Here is a 16,327-nt window from a genome sequence, read left to right as displayed (position 1 = left end):
TGCAGAAAGGAAGTGGCGCAAGATTATACATCGAATGCTGAAGGAGACGGATTTAGTGTTTTGTCAGGCCGTAGATTTTTATGCTATAATAGGCCGAAGCCTTATGCGTCGTTATTATTCTATATGAGTGATGAAATGAGAGAAAATTTTGAAATACCGAAGTTTAGAAAGATTTATTAAAATCTATCATTATGTTTAGAATAGAGATAGGAAATCACCAAATTTAAAAAGAGAACGAAAGGGGCTGTTGATAATGAAATTTAGCATTTAATCTTACTTATTTTTCTTCTTACATATCCTTCTTTCAAAGAGAAAAAAATACCTTGAATGTCAGAAAAGCTTTTTATTGATAAAACTGGGAAAGCAGTAAAAATTAAGGTGAACTATTATACAGAAAATAAAAATCTTAAAATTTTATAGAGAATAATAATTTCTAAATTATCCAGAATTTAAATCTTCGTAATTTTGAAAACCTGCCCAATTTTTAGAATACGTTTATCTTTCTATCTTCAGTCATATTAATTTTAAAAAGTCTAAAGTTTATGCAAATATGTACGCTGTTAGCGTTATGTAAGAATCATGCGAGGATTAATTTTGAAATCACGAAATTTCCAGATATTTATTATAAAGAACTTGTATTTTTAGGGAAGAACGAGTTTTTTATTTATCTAATTAATACAAAGCACACGAAAGCGCTTTGCCTAAGGGAAGGAATGCCACCGTGAAAGAATTTCTATAGGAAACTAGCTCGTATCCACGTTACATATGCGGAAAACTACGAAAACGCCCATGCAATTAATCTGGTCTCCTGAAATCGAACCTAGGTCAAATTACCATCCACTCGACCGCTGGTGGGCAAGCAAAGAAAGGGCTAGCAAATTAAAAAGAACAGTTACGAGACTGTGGCGAATTAAAATTAGAATTTTGTTTATATATTTATATATTACACAATCCTTATTTATACATATTGCAACTACAAACTGCTTGTCAGAATTATGACATATTAACAAAAAATAAAATTTAACTGTTACGTATCCAAAAATTATTAAAACTAATTTATACAGAAGAATTATTTTAGATAGTATTCATTGATTGAAATCATAATTAAAATATTTTGCAGACGATCAAATTTTCATATTTGAAGATATATTTAAATAAGATTTCGAGTTTACGTTTACCGAGTTTGGTTATACTAAATAGGAAAATATGCTTACTAAAAAATTACAAAAAATTCATTTTTTCTTTTTATTTAACAAAATTTCCGTGTAATACAGGAAATAATCTATCATTATCAGAGTTAAGAACTTGATAAAGGAGTTAGAAGGGGGTACTTCAAATTAAAATAATGAACTACGGTATTTTATCTTCATTATTTACATTACACACCGCACACGCACACATACATACAGCGTATATATATATATATATATATATATTATGTACAAGGTGGTTAGAATTAAAATGACCCTATTCAGACCCGTCTAGAACCTGTTCTATTATCGAATTTTGCTGAAATTTAGTATATATGTTATATGGACCATGGGAAAATGATTTCTGCAATAAAACATAGTTCGATAGGGGCCCTTTTCGCAATCCCTTTGAACGACGATATTCACGCAATGCAGTTAAGCTATTGCTGCCGTTCTGATAAAATAGTTTTACCAGTAAAGCTCGATCTTTCTTCTGTAAGGCTCAGTCTTTATAGGTTTAAATAATTTGAGTAAGGAATTTTTGAAAATTGCCATGTGGTTTTCAAAATTTGAACTATTATTTTACTGCAGAAATCTTTTTCCCAGAGTCCATATAACGTATATAGCAAGTTTCATCAAAATACGATAGGCAGAACGGATTCTACAGAGGTCTGAATAGGGTCACTTTAATGATACCCAAACTGTATCTCTCTCTGTATATATACATATATATACATAGAGAAAGATATACAGGGTGCCCACTAAAGTCCGGTACCACCCATTTAACTGCCGAACGGCTACAGCTATAGTCATAAAAGTGGTGTCTAGCTATAGTAAATGGCATGACCTACTGAATGAAATAGCTTACAGCGCCACGTGGTGGAAAACGGCTGAGTAAGCATCCCTATCTCGAAAACGGTACGAGATAGGAAAAAATGTGAATTACAAAGTTGTAGAGAATCGTCGATTTAGTACGAAAAGACATTTCGTAGACATGGAATTGTTATGTATTAATTGCTATTATTTTCAAGCTTAAGTTTTGCTTACTAATTCAGTTTTGATCAGTAATTGAAGTTCTTAATGTTTTTTTTTTTTTTTTTTTTTTTTTTTTGGTTTAGTTGTTTAAAGTTGGTTGTAAGTTTAAACTGTAACTTTGTAAACTTTAAATTTAGGTTTGGTTGCTTTAAAAGATTTCTTAAGTTGAAGTTGTTTAGTTTTGAATTTTAGTTTAGGCACTTAAGTTTACTTGGTTTTTGTACTTTTGTTTTTGACCCTTAAGGTTGTTTAACTTTTAACTTTAATTATTTTAAAGTTTTGTTTGCTGCACTTTTAGTGTGTTAATATTTTTTTAACTTAAGGTAACTTAATTTTTACCCTCTTTCTATTAAAGTTGTCGAATACATATTTTCTGACTGGTGGTAAGGTAAATCAATAGTTTAATTATATAACAGTATTAAGGACAGAACGTTTTAAACGCGCATTTGTTTGTTCGTAATTTCTGACGATGTGGCATGACTAAACGATTTTATAAAGAAAAAAACGACTAGCACCCTGCATATACGAATTACCCTATAAAAATAAAACTACTAAAATATAAGAAATTTTTTTAGCGAAAGGTGTGACTTCATTTATATAATATTAACATGATTAGATTAGAATGACTTACTTGACAACCATCCCACCAGTAAAGTGCACTCCGTATTCCATGTTTTTCTGCGGTAATCCATATCGGTTCAGCCCAATCCCACCAGTGGGGTACAGAAGCTGTGTCATTGGGTCCCATTAAGAAAAAGTCACCATAGTACGAGTCATACATCATATTCTGTACGAATCCGTGATTCTCGGCATATAAACCTAAAAATTAAATTGAAAATTGATATTTTTTTATAAAATTGTGTGTTTGAGGGAATGAAATATATAAAAAACTGCTTAGCTCATATCAAAACCGCATACACAAAACTCAAAATTATAATTTTCAAAACATGAGTGTAAAAGGAAAGGCATACTAATAAAAAAATAGTTCGAATATAACGTTTTTCCTTCATCTCTGAGTTAAAAAAAGAAATATTATCACTACAAGTATTATTGTTAATACCGACAAGCGTTATTATAAATATCAACATATAGTTCAACATCATCAAATCAGCTGCTTGGTCGGTATGACAGGTAAAGAAATCTAGTAGCATTCTAACGGTAAGAACTTCAAATTCGGAGCCATAATAACATCTACAACTATATTGCCATTCATTACCCTAAGCATCGAATTTGAACAAAATAATGCACTTCTGTAGTTATAATCTCATAAAAGATGTCAGGTATTTATTTATTTTATCTCATCAGTTATTTTATATAAAGTATTCTTACTGTCTTTCTTCATTCCCGCCAGAACGCATTAGCATTAATTCACGCGTATTCAAATGAGGTGAAAAGGGATAGTATTTAAAGGAATGTTTTAGATTGTTTAGTGAGAGCATGTTTCGCCTGCTGAAGGCCACGCTGATAGTTGAAATTCTACTATAGCAGTCTGTCTTTAGCATTGCTTTATTTTTGTCAATAGTGTTTGTCACGGCGGTACAGGTTTAAGCCAAGTTTGAGAAGTACAGTTTTACAGTTTTGAGCCACGCCGGTACAGGTTTGAACCAAGTTTGTGTCCCGATACAGTTTCGTTAATCATTTCTGCGTCACCTTTGGCTAACGTAGGACTTAACTTACTTTAATTTGAAATTTTTCTTTAAATTATGCCATAAATGCTGACTGTTTCTGTAAACGCGATCAGTGTCTACTTTAAAGTATTTGAACTCATAATAATAGGATATTTTACAACATTATTACGTTCTCTGTTTCATTAGTAAGACATAACAATAATCCTGTGAGTTTTTCCAGACTTAAAGCATGCTTCCCAAGAAAGTAAAAGTTCCCAAGGATATTCTATAAAGTTATTAAGAAAAAAAGCTTTTAAACTCCATCAGTCTCAAAACTTTGTGAGGAAAATTACACAGCCTCGGATTCTATCATCCAGTCTGCGTTTTAGGCAGAAATTAAATGGAGCTAGGCTGATAGTCCTCGTATTACTATTACTAAACTAAATCGTATTACTCGTATTACTAAATTAAATCGATTGAAATTACATTTTTAAGCAAGGCTTCGTAGGGAGAAAAGCAATTTAGTTCGTTGCCATCAGATAAACCGAAACTGCTTTATCAGCAGGATATGAATTCTTTCAGGATATGAAGTCTTAATCAGCAGGATATGAATTCTTTCAGGATATGAAGTCTTAATCAGCAGGATATGAATTCTTTAAATCCAAAAAAATAATTAAATTGTTAGCTGCTTCATTTTCCCTTCATATTCTTATTAGAATTTAGTTTAAAAAAGGCATTCGGTTTTTGTATTGCCTTGAATTAATATACCTTATCCTCAAAGTGTATTTGGTCTCACCAGTGGCTAAGGTGATAAAAACCGCCGACTTCAAGGAATTGGCTTGGGTTCGATCCTAGGTGAACGGTCTAGCTACGTGTTTCCGTAGTTTTACGATTTATCCTAAATTTAACGTGGATACGTACCAATTTTCCCTAAAAAGTCTTTCAATAAGCGTGTTAGGCAGATAACTTTTCTATGCTGTGGCAAACCCCAGTACTCTAATACCACTTTTCTTATTTTTTGTTTTCATTTGCTATTTTAATTGGGTTGCAGAATTAAAAATAATACCTAAAAGCAAAACTTTAACTCCTGTTAACAACATTCACAATTGTGTTTATCTTGTTTTTTATGGGTTACAAAAGGAAGTTTAATTTGTCTACTAAAACGACAAATTCATTACTTTCTAAATTTATGCATTTCTCTAAAAATCTGCGAAATCATAAAGGAACATTAAGTAAATATTTTTCAAAGGTATAACGTGCACTTTTCAGTAGTAAGCGAGGAGATGGAGACTAGGGTTTCAGTAATATTCAAGGTTATAAAATTCTCGGTTTTTGGAAGTCTTGATAACCTGAAGCGCAACGTGCATTATTTCAGACGATTGAAGAGTTCGAATGAGTTATTCCTGAAGCAATTTTTTTACTGTATATTATCAATTTATTAATGTTTCTATGTACTGAAGTAATGAAAAATAGTTTTGAATGAAAAGCAGCTTTTGGGGAATGACCATAAAAATTAAGTAATGAAAAATTCCGGGAAGAAGCAATTTTTTTGTTTAGTTTAATTTACCGTAATTTCCACACATCTATTTACAAATTAAGCACATTTTTCATAAATTATTCAAAATACAAATTATTAGCTTAAAGTATGCTAAATGATAAATATCATAAAGCGTAGCAGAATTTTATTTCTTTTTGAAGCAGTCTTCTAAATTTCCAAGAAAAATGCACATTCTAGTCACATTTGAAAATATCTCTTATATATATCGTCCAAAATATAATATGGAATCGCATTTTCTTCCGTTGCCTTAATTTATATTTCACAAATGCATAATTATGAATAATAATAATTTCTTTTTGGAATGATTTTGCATTAGAATTCAAGGGAAAAGTGGTCATTCATAGCTGATGCCATTTTAGATTTTGAGCATTTTTCATAATAAATATCATCTATCAATTTAAGTGAATAAATGTGTGGTAATTAATAAATTATTAGATTTGGGAAAAAGTAGAGAATTTTTCTTATTAACTTATTTGTTGATAGTCAAATCATATTTTAAAACATTTTTCATGAAAATTTTCTATCAATATTAAAAAAAAATAATGTACTGATTTTACTAAAAGAATTATATATCGCTGGATCCGAATAGTAGATTTCTCTCTGGAAATCATCATTAGTGCAAACCACCATATAAAGCTTGCAAAATGCAGAGGTATTTACGTAATATAAAAATCTTACCTAATATTTATCCTGAATTTTCCTGATAATCTTAGTAATCCTTAAGGGTTAAAGCTCTTGATGTTCAAGGTTCAGGTTATCAAGGTTCACTCGGGATAAGTTAAGTTATTTAGGAATGGCGAAACATACGAAGGCTATCTGCCTAGAGGGAAAGGATTCTTTTGTAAGGAAAGTCTTAAGTGAGAAGGCTTACATTCATATTACACATGAGGAATATCACTAAATCGACTATGCTGTCACCCCGTTCTGTTAGGTTCGAATCTGGAGCGAACTATCAATATTCAGTAGTCTTTAATTGCTCGATCACTGTACTCAAGAGCTAAACCTCATCGAAACAGTTAAAGGTCTAAGAAACTCACATTATATTATCAATTACATATCTATCGTCCTCTTTGAAATTTTTTTTAAAAACTAAAGGAAACATGATACACTTTCAGCCCGCCTGTAGACTACAGCTTTTTCGTATCATTTGCTCCTGTGAAATCAATGGAGTGAGTGATGCATCTGTAAGCCAGTAGTTTCATAATCCACAATGAGATATCTGACCGAAACATTCACGATCTCTTCAAAAATCATCTATGTAATTATTTCCCAAAATGGAATAAAACCTCAAAGTTTCAATATTTCACAGTTTTATGATGCTAATTTCAAGCTAAGGAAAGCCCTAAAATAGAATTATTTAATAATTTATGCATAATTTAAAAAACTTATAGACATGAATATTATCGCGTAGATGAAGTGATTAAGTAAATGAAGAGGAAAGTACTCAAGTCTCAAGCTTTTATTATTCGAATTGAATAAGTAACCACTTATATATGAACGAGCTTGAAACATTACAGACTCAGAAGTTTCTGGAAAAATGGAGATCATTCTCTAATAAATTGAACATAAAAGAAATAAATTAACAGAAAGGAAGTTTAAGCAAAATCAATTTTAGACGAATTGCTGCTAACAGGGTTCGAACTGGCGATATCCGATTTTAGAACATGTCGACTTTTCCAATGAGCCACGATGTACTCGGTCGAAAAGAACAATTTTTGCCCTCACCTTGTATATCAAGAGAGGTATATTCTCTAGTTTTATATTTTATTAGAAAACATAATAACCCTTATGCATAATGAAGCTTAGTGTATATTTCATTTGAAATTTAAGGACTGTTCAATTCTTCTAATTTCTAAAATAAAAAGTAAGTTTATTTAAGGGAAGTTCGTGGTCGATTCTTGATCTTTAAAGGATGAAATAAAATATTTCGGAAATTTAACTAATTATATTTTATTTCAAATATTTATTTAAGCAAATTCTAAGTGAGTTAAACAAGCGTTATATCGAGGGCCTGTGCTGAAACAGGGCTTGTAAATTTCACACTTATATTAGTTAAAGTTTTCTTTAAGTTTTTTGCTGCGTTAAATCTCTTAAGAGTTGAACTGTCCTCTTATTAAACAAGCTTTATAAAGTTGTTAAGCTGAAGTTCTAATAAAATGGTTTGCTTAAACTTTCGCCAGAGTTAGTGTTACTTTACTGGAAATTCAAGGACGAAACGATAAGTCAGTTGGCCCTGTTTACGGAGCAAGAAATTAACATTTGAGTAATTAGGTTCCATAAAAATGTTTTCTCCTTTCTTTATAAAGCTTTATCATAATATTGACTATGAGGAAGAATATGAAAATATTTGAAGTACTTATATAATCCATGAACTTAAGCAAAACAGTCCAAATTTTATAGTCTTGCTTTCGAATCAGACTTAAAAAAAAAGGAAAAAAGAGACGATTTATATTTCATCATTATGTGTTATTTCTGGTTTCATTTACAATAAGTTTCCGCATTTGAAATAAAACTCGCTCGAAATCGTAACTTAGCTCTGTTTTAAAATATTCTTTTGGAAAACTACAAAATAACATTTTGCTTTTACAACATATTCTTAGAGATAAATATAAATTCGAAACGGATTGAGTTTAAAGAATATAGCATTACGAAATCACGAAACAGAAGCAAAATTTCTTTTCCGACTCTCATGCATAAACCAGCCACCAATTCTCGCGAGAACATTGTAAAAAGCCTGCAGAGCGCTCTCTTTTCATGTGAAAGATTCTAACTCTTTGCACTCTGAAGTTGCTTCAGGATGTGTGACTTTAACTCCAAGATATTTTTGTTCCTACGATATTTCGTTCTCGTTTCAAGTATATTTTTTTCTGAAATATGGTATTGTTCTATTATGTATGGTCTCGTTCTCTTCTCTTTTGATTGAAACGGGCCGGCGGCTAAAAAATACTGAAAACCAAGGAACTAACACCGTCAAAAACCTAATTTTTTCTGGATTCGATTGAAGTGACTGACTGAAATATATCAGAAGTCACCGTAGCTCCTCCAGAAAAACTGTAGTATCTAATAACTTCTCATGAAGATATTATATACTACAAATTAAGTAAAAGTAATATATGCATCGTAAGTTAAAAGAATAATCGAATATTAAAGGAATATCCTTCGTATGTTTTCTTATGGAAGAGGTTTTTAAAATACTAAATATGGAAAAAAACCATATAATGTTAAAAATTTAGCCATAATTTGTCATATTAATTGCAAAAAATATTTTTCACATACGCACTTTATCTACACTTTTCCCCTCTTCTTGAACGTGGGCAGCATATGTCTGTACATATGTTAAAGATAAATAAAAATAAAACAATGATGAAGAGATTCATTACAAAAATAGTATATGTATAATTTTCTGTACAGTATAAAATAATACAAAAATAGTAATATGTATAACTTTCAAATTTGTAAATAAATACAAGGAACCATTTAGCAGCAATTTTAAGTGAGTTTTCTCTTTTGAAAAAGAAAACGATTTGTACAAATATGTAGACTAAAATAATGAACAGTAGTTTCACCAAAAATACAGATGGCAACTCAAAAGTAATATTTACCAAACGTTTAGTCAGAGCATGAAGACGGTTTCTTAGAGTAAAAATCAAATTGGATAAAAATATCTTCATTTAAGAAGGTAATATATAACCATTTCTGCATCCAAATTTATTCTGAGATCTATCATAAGAATTTTATTTTTAAACATATATACGTCTGTGTAAGTAAATGTTTACTTAAAACATACATCGAAATATTTAGAGACTTAATTTTCTTTTCTGTAGAAATCCAAATAACTTTTTATAATTCTAATTATCGGCAAAAACGCAAAATATTCTTAAATTTAGTAAACAACAAAGAATGAATAGTTAACTATAAATATTCATTGAAACCAGCTTAAGCTAATGCAGTTTATTAACATTTAGACGAATCAGCTAAATGTCTTGAGATTACGTTCGTGAATATTTACTTATTAACTATTTAGAAATGAATGTAGATTCGAGAGTCTTTTCCTCAAAAACAAATAAAAACTACATAACAAAACAGATCTGAAATCTCTTTTTAGCTCAAAATGGCGTTAACCCAGAAGGTGTATTAAACTCGAAACGGCATTTTGCATCGAATCACTGTAAACGGCTATACCACTTTTCAAACTGATGCCGCTAAATATTATCGCCCTGTATTATTATATTTAAAGAAATTAAATAATGAAAAATCTACTTTAATGTATGTATGTTTCTGACAGTGTTAAAAATCAGCGGTACCTAAAGTCATCAAATTCTGAATAACGTAGTCCGAACGTTGAATTTCGAATTTTTTTTATTATTACTTCATATTTTTAAACTTCATATTAAAAAACGAATTTCTGATTAAGAAAGTCAACGATTTCAAAGCGAGCGAAAGCAACCCACTGTACAGTATAAAATATTTATATCTCCAGTGCGCAAAACTATCTATCGGAAATTCTAAATGCATGCTGTTTTCAAATATTTTTAGCAGAAAGAGGAGTTAGTACAAATGCTCCCGAAACGTGTATGTATGTGTAAATAAAAAAACGCCCCTTTGGGTGCATTTTTTTTAACCAGCAGCATTGTCGAAAAGTATTCAATTAAATTAGCATATTATATACTTACCAAACACATAAAAAATGATTGTTAAAAATATATTCTAGCAACCTGCAGAGAATAATGACCCATTTGACAAAAATGTTCATCAGGTAACGGTAACTCATCAATGTAATTAATTACCTATTTGAAATATGTTAGAATGCTTACAAGGGAAGACTACAGAAATTTCTTTTCATTGACCGCTGTATGCTGTCGCAGGCAGGCTTGTAGAAACAGAGGGCCCATGTATTATGGCATCATCGATTTTTGCCGCTCTGAAAGCTTTCATTATTTATCTTCAAATAAAGTTCCCCAACATAAAATTTCTAAAACTATATTTTTTCAGGTGTTGATTAGAAAAATATGTTAGAAGTACTGTTTCAGTCTTCCCTGCTATTCGTCCCTACTCGCAGTAATTTTTTAATTAATTTAGCTAACTATAGAAGTTACGCATATTTGGCTAATATAAAGAAACCACGCGGTATTTAAGGGCAGGGTATCAGGGAGTTAACCTGCCATTAAATAATTATCATATAGGTCTACAAAGCTTGGGCTTACAATCCAATATTTTAGGTCTCAGGAACCATTTTATATTTTCACCTAAATAGTCTTTTTTATGAAAACCAGTGAAGTGGATTTTAAAATCCGGAAAGATCATTATGCCTAAGAATTGTGCCTTATGTCTATATTATGCCTAAGAATTGTGCCTTATATGTGACTGGCAAAAATCAAACATTGGACGAGCCCGTGCTTTGCCAAGAATGTGGTACTAAATATTTTTAATTTTACAATAAATAGAACAGTATCAATTTTAGTACATTTTTAGCACGAAATGTTTCTTGGATACAAAGCTAATGTGCAATTCCCTTCAGATCATGGTGCTCAGCTAGTGAAGTTCTTTTATTAAGATATTATCAATAAATTCCATCTGCAGATCCTGACTGTGCTATGTTGTATATTAAACTGTAACACACAAGCTGAATCAATGGTTCTCAAGCTACCTGCCCCATGCACTCCTTTCACCACTGCCGGACGATCATTTCCCTTTCCTTTCCAGAACTCGAAAAATACATATACACTGGTGTGCAAAAATTAAGGACGAAGTCGAAAAATTAGCATATCAGCTGAACGAAGAGGCAGAGCGAACAGAAAGACCAATCAGGAGATTAAGTAAGGTGATGTATGGTAGCACATGCGCAGATATGCAGGTAGACGTAATGGGGGAGTGTCTGAGTAGTATAAAGCATGTTGTCGGTGTAAGATCAGTATTTCTGGCAAAGAGATTGCACGCCGTATAGCAGTTAAAATCACACCGAGTTGCTGCCTCAGCGAGAAATGGCGAATAATCAATCTGTTAGACGATATCTGGATGCTTCTACCCGAGGTCGAATCATTGGAAGTTGGAGGAAGGCCGCAGTGTGACAAGTGTGGCTGCAGAGTTCGGAATTGCTCACAGCATCGTTTCACGACTTTGGAGACAATTTCAAACTACAGGAACAGCTATCCGGGGGTTTAGGGTCGTCCACGAGGAACCACACCCGCAGATGACCGGTAAATTTTCTTACAGGCCAGAAGAAACAGGCGGCAGACAGCGGGAGAAATCGCTATACACACGACACAGGCGACTGGACGACCGATATCGCGTTTTACAGCGGTCAGAAGACTGCATGGTGGTGGTCCGTTTGCACGACGCCCTGTACGGTGTGTACCTCTAACGCCTGCCCATCGGCGGCGTTCTGTGTGGTGCCGGGAACACCGGAATTGGAGAGACAATGCATGGGGACGAGTACTCTTTACAGATGAGAGCAGATTCAGTCTGAGTAGCGATTCTCATCGCATACTCATCTGGAGAGAGCGGGAAAGCCGCAATCATTCCTCGAACATCATTGAAAGGGACAGGTAGGGAGGTGGCGGTGTTCTCGTTTGGGGAGGCATCATGCTTGGTAGTCGTACAGACCTTCACATCTTCGACGCAGGTTCAGTCAACGGGACCCGTTATTGTAACGAGATTCTTCTTCCATATGTGCGTCTTTTTAGAGGCGCTATGGGTCCGCAGTTCCTTTTCATGGACGACAATGCACCATGTCATCGCACAGTAGCTGCCGAACAGCTCTTAGAGAGTGAGGATATTGAACGTATGGATTGGCCGGCACGATCTCCGGATCTCAATCCCATCGAGCATGTATGGGATTTTCTAGGCAGACGCTTGGCAGCTCGTACCTTACCACCAGTAACGATTCCGGAGCTTCGATTGACGCTGCAAGACGAATGGGCAGCAATGCCTCAACAACTCATTGACACCCTCATTCTCAGCATGGGCAGACGCTGTGAAACCTGCCTAGCAGTCAGGGAAGATCATATCCCCTATTAAAGACCGGATGTTTCTTGCTGGACACCCATCACAGGGATGTTTCGGCGTTCAGTCGCATTGCGCTCCATGCTACTTTTTCAATAAAGCTTCTTCTTATCCCTCTGATTTCTCTTTTAGTAAGTGTTGCTTACATTACCATGTCCTTACGTATTGGGGATCTTACGGTATTAAATGTGTTGATTTGGAAAGCTTTTGTACAAAGTTATATTGAAAAAAACCGTCTCGTCCTTAATTTTTGCACACCAGTGTACATTTATTTAAATTTAGATTATTTTAATGTGTTTTGTAAATTAAACAAACAGGAGAAGTACAGAATTTTTTTATAAATACCAAAACTACCAAAAACAAAAACGATTTTTTAAATTTATAGACTAAAACTAAATATTTAACAAAATAAATAAATAAATAAATAAATAAACTGTTGATTCATTCCTTTTTGAAACTATGAAATCCACCCTAGGAAGAAATTCTCCCTGGTTGAGAACCTCTGGGCTAAATTAAAGAATTTTCGTTGCAACGGATATCCACAAACTAATCATATCATTGCAAACAAAATAAGCATGTCCTGAGACTAAAATTCGGACCACAGGGAATATGGAAAAGTAAACATTTACGGATAAAGCTGGTACTTCTTAAACAATTTATGATGTGCAGTACTTAATTAATAAAATATAAAAGGATAAAATTTAAAATTTATCATATTCTTTCTTTGTGTGAAATGGGTGTTTATTTATATGATTTTTGTTGTTATTTTCCTAAGACAGTTTTTTATTCAAAAATAAGACGCGAATTGATAGTCCTTAAATTTACGGTTTTTTAAATTGGTTATTAAATTTATAGGTGGCGTAAGATTTTTCATATATATTTTAACGATATATCTGCAACAGTAAAAATGAATAATACTGTAAAATTATAGAAGTATAACTTTTATTGTAGCATTATAATAACGTAATAATATTTCAATAGCATAAATTTTGTAGTAACTTTAATAGCATAAACAATGCAGCAAAACTATGATTACAAAAGTATAAATTTAACGCGGCACTTACGAGAAAGTAAAACCCAAGGAATTCTGTATGGAGGCAATTATTTTAAAATACCTTTAATAAATCGAACCAATACCAATGTTGCAACTATTCAAAATTATCAAATAAAACACATCATCAGCAAAAGAGACTTTTATTTATATGAAATATGCATATAATAAGTAAAATAAAAGTTTAAATCACTTAAAAATGCATTTAATGCTTTTAAATCTCTCATTTGGTTAAAATTACAAAGCCGATGAATTCACTTGCTTTCATATATCAAATGACCAATTAACTTATCAATAAAGTTAATATTTGGAAGATAAATAGTTATTTTATGTCAAACGGCAAAACCCCAAAAGCTAACTAACTGTGTGTAAGCTCACGTAGCTGAGAAGCTACAGGTATTATGTATCATGAAATGTCACCACTTGTCAAGACATGTGTGTGATAAATAGAAGGTAACGTAACGTAATAAGATATGCTTTAAACGCTTAAAAAAATGTCTCGACTTAACTAAAGAAAAACGTTGATTTGAACTTTGACCAGCTTACAGGAAGGCAATTCTTCTTATGTTACTAATGTAACACATTTCACAGGTCAAAAGACACCTCCGGAATGGGGAGCTGATGCCACAGATCTATTAATGCCAGTTATTCTAACTGCTTTTTTTTAAACGTATCGATCTCTTTTTATAACACACATTAAATTTGATTCATAATTCTGAACTGAGGAGTGTCACAAAGCTCGAAAGAAATGTATTGATGCAATATTTATGTCCTCACGTATTAGTTAAATTTTAAAATAAATTAATAGGTCACTAGGTAAAAACTACGAAAAAAATGGCGTAAGTTTGAATCAGTTTTTAAAGCGTTCAGAATAGGTACCTCTTCGTCAGAAGAAAAAATAAATTGCAAAGCTGGGAGAAGCGACAACCGACTTATATGGAAAGAAATGAACTGAGCTTAACGAAAACGAACATAGCACCATCTGCTGAGGAAAAAATATCAGAATGTCGGAAACCTAAGTTATGAAATATCTTTGTTTCACTTATTGCTTTCGATTAAAAATGGTTGTCGATTTATTTTCACCATTACAAAAAATATTTTTCCAGTGAAAAATAGTGGCCTATACCTGAGCATCCTCGAAATCTCAAATCTTTTAATCAAAATCTACGCCAATATGAAGTTTCTGTTTTGCCTAATTTTAAATTTTACATCGGCATATTTCCCTTCCAAATTGATGCGGCCATTACATAACGGAAATGTTTGCAACAATTCCCATGCTGATTCGGTTCTGTACAAAATGGCTTCAGAGGCTAAGATTTTATTTTTAAGATGTAAAGTATACACCAATGAATTATTTTTATATTGCTTTAAGATCATCTACGAGTAATTATCTTTGCAATGTATTTAAAAATTATTTGCATCATAGATCATCATTTATTAAAGTGAAGGTTTGAGAATAGATTTCATTGAAGAGATGTCATATCTAGGACAAAAATATCTCCCAAAAGTAAAATGTGATTATGAGTTGAATTTGCAAGGTAAGAACTGTGATAACTCAGAGGAGGATTTTCATCTGCGTTGTCTCCGCAGATGAGTACTTAGAGTTAAGCACTCATTACTTGAAGAAATCTGAGAAGATAAGTATGATGGATGGCCCTTTCAGTAAAAGCCAGCTCACCGTGATAACTAGACCTCTCAATAGCAGAAAGCAAATTCTATCATTAAGCGAATGTAAAGCTGAAGGGATGTGGTTACAAAGAAAGTAGTCTTGTGTTAGTCTGATTATAACACATCACAGAAAGAAAAGTTAGATAAGAAAATTTTCTGATAAATGAATCATATAATAAAGTGAGATTTAAAGCTTAACACATACGCAGCATTTCTTTAAAATAATCAGAGCGCTTTTTATAAGTTTGTAACTACTAAGTTTACAGTAAAATTAAAAAAGTACACAGAAAAGCACTCTTTACTAAAACACAAGGTGTAAAACATTTTTTTTGTTTTGTTCCATTTCTTTTTAACACTTCAGAGGATGATACTCATTATTTTCAGTAACCATATACTATGTTCTAGTAAAACAGAAAGCGTTGCCCACGAAGAGAAATAGTACCTGAAAGACTCGTGCACAGGAGCGATCTAATACAATAAACGCACAACTACATCTTGAATAAGACTTTTCTTTGTTAAATAATACAGCAGTTTCCAGTCAGTTACTTGACTTTGTTGAATGAAGCAAATTTTTTGCGTCATTTATTTTGAATAGAGCATTTTAAATATAAGATTTTGCGTTTAAATCTTTAATTTTTGAGAAAATAATTAATGAACTAACTCACTTTCGTAACTTTGTATCTTAAAGCTCTCTCAGGTGCTAAACTGAAATCTGCATACTAAGATAAAAATGCGATTTCCTTTTAATTTTAACCAGTTTCCCTTAGAACCCCCCCCCACGAAATCATCCATCCCGCTACATCAGATAGCCCTTACGCAGTTTACCGTTACTCAAATAATCCAATTATTTTAACATTAAAAATCTTTACATTTTTTTAATTATTAAATACGTTTTTAATTTTTTTTTAACTTTAATGCAAATTCCTTGAAGATTGGAGCATAATCTTAAGCTTTCCGGTTGCAATGCTGCAATTTTTATTTGCCTCAAATGAGTCTCAAACCCATGACGCCATCCTTGAAATCCATGAAGCATTGTTTTCGCCTTCGAATCATATTGTTAGGAAATAAGGAAGGATGAAGAACATTTGCATCTTTTATTTAACCAAACTTGCGTACTGAATCGATCAGTTAGTAGAATTTTTAACCTCTGTCATTACAGTTAAAAAGCACATTAACCTTAAATTTACTTCAATTATAATAGTTTTCTGTTCGTCAT

At 32.3% G+C, this 16,327-nt stretch overlaps 1 protein-coding gene across 1 annotated transcript in view; it reads right to left on the bottom strand.

Moving 5' to 3' along the window:
* Positions 1-16,327, bottom strand: part of LOC118187957 (glycerophosphocholine cholinephosphodiesterase ENPP6-like) — a 275,565-nt gene that overhangs the window by 62,137 nt on the left and 197,101 nt on the right. Inside the window, exon 2 of the mRNA XM_085815738.1 lies at positions 2,857-3,044. Coding sequence (XP_085671864.1) covers positions 2,857-3,044 — 188 coding nt within the window. The remainder of the gene's footprint in view (positions 1-2,856; positions 3,045-16,327) is intronic.

Source organism: Stegodyphus dumicola, chromosome 4 (assembly GCF_044657685.1).
Source record: "Stegodyphus dumicola isolate Sdum_Otavi_A_Nest chromosome 4, ASM4465768v1".
NCBI classification, from domain to species: Eukaryota; Metazoa; Arthropoda; class Arachnida; order Araneae; family Eresidae; genus Stegodyphus; species Stegodyphus dumicola.
This window is presented reverse-complemented; position numbering and strand designations above follow the sequence as displayed.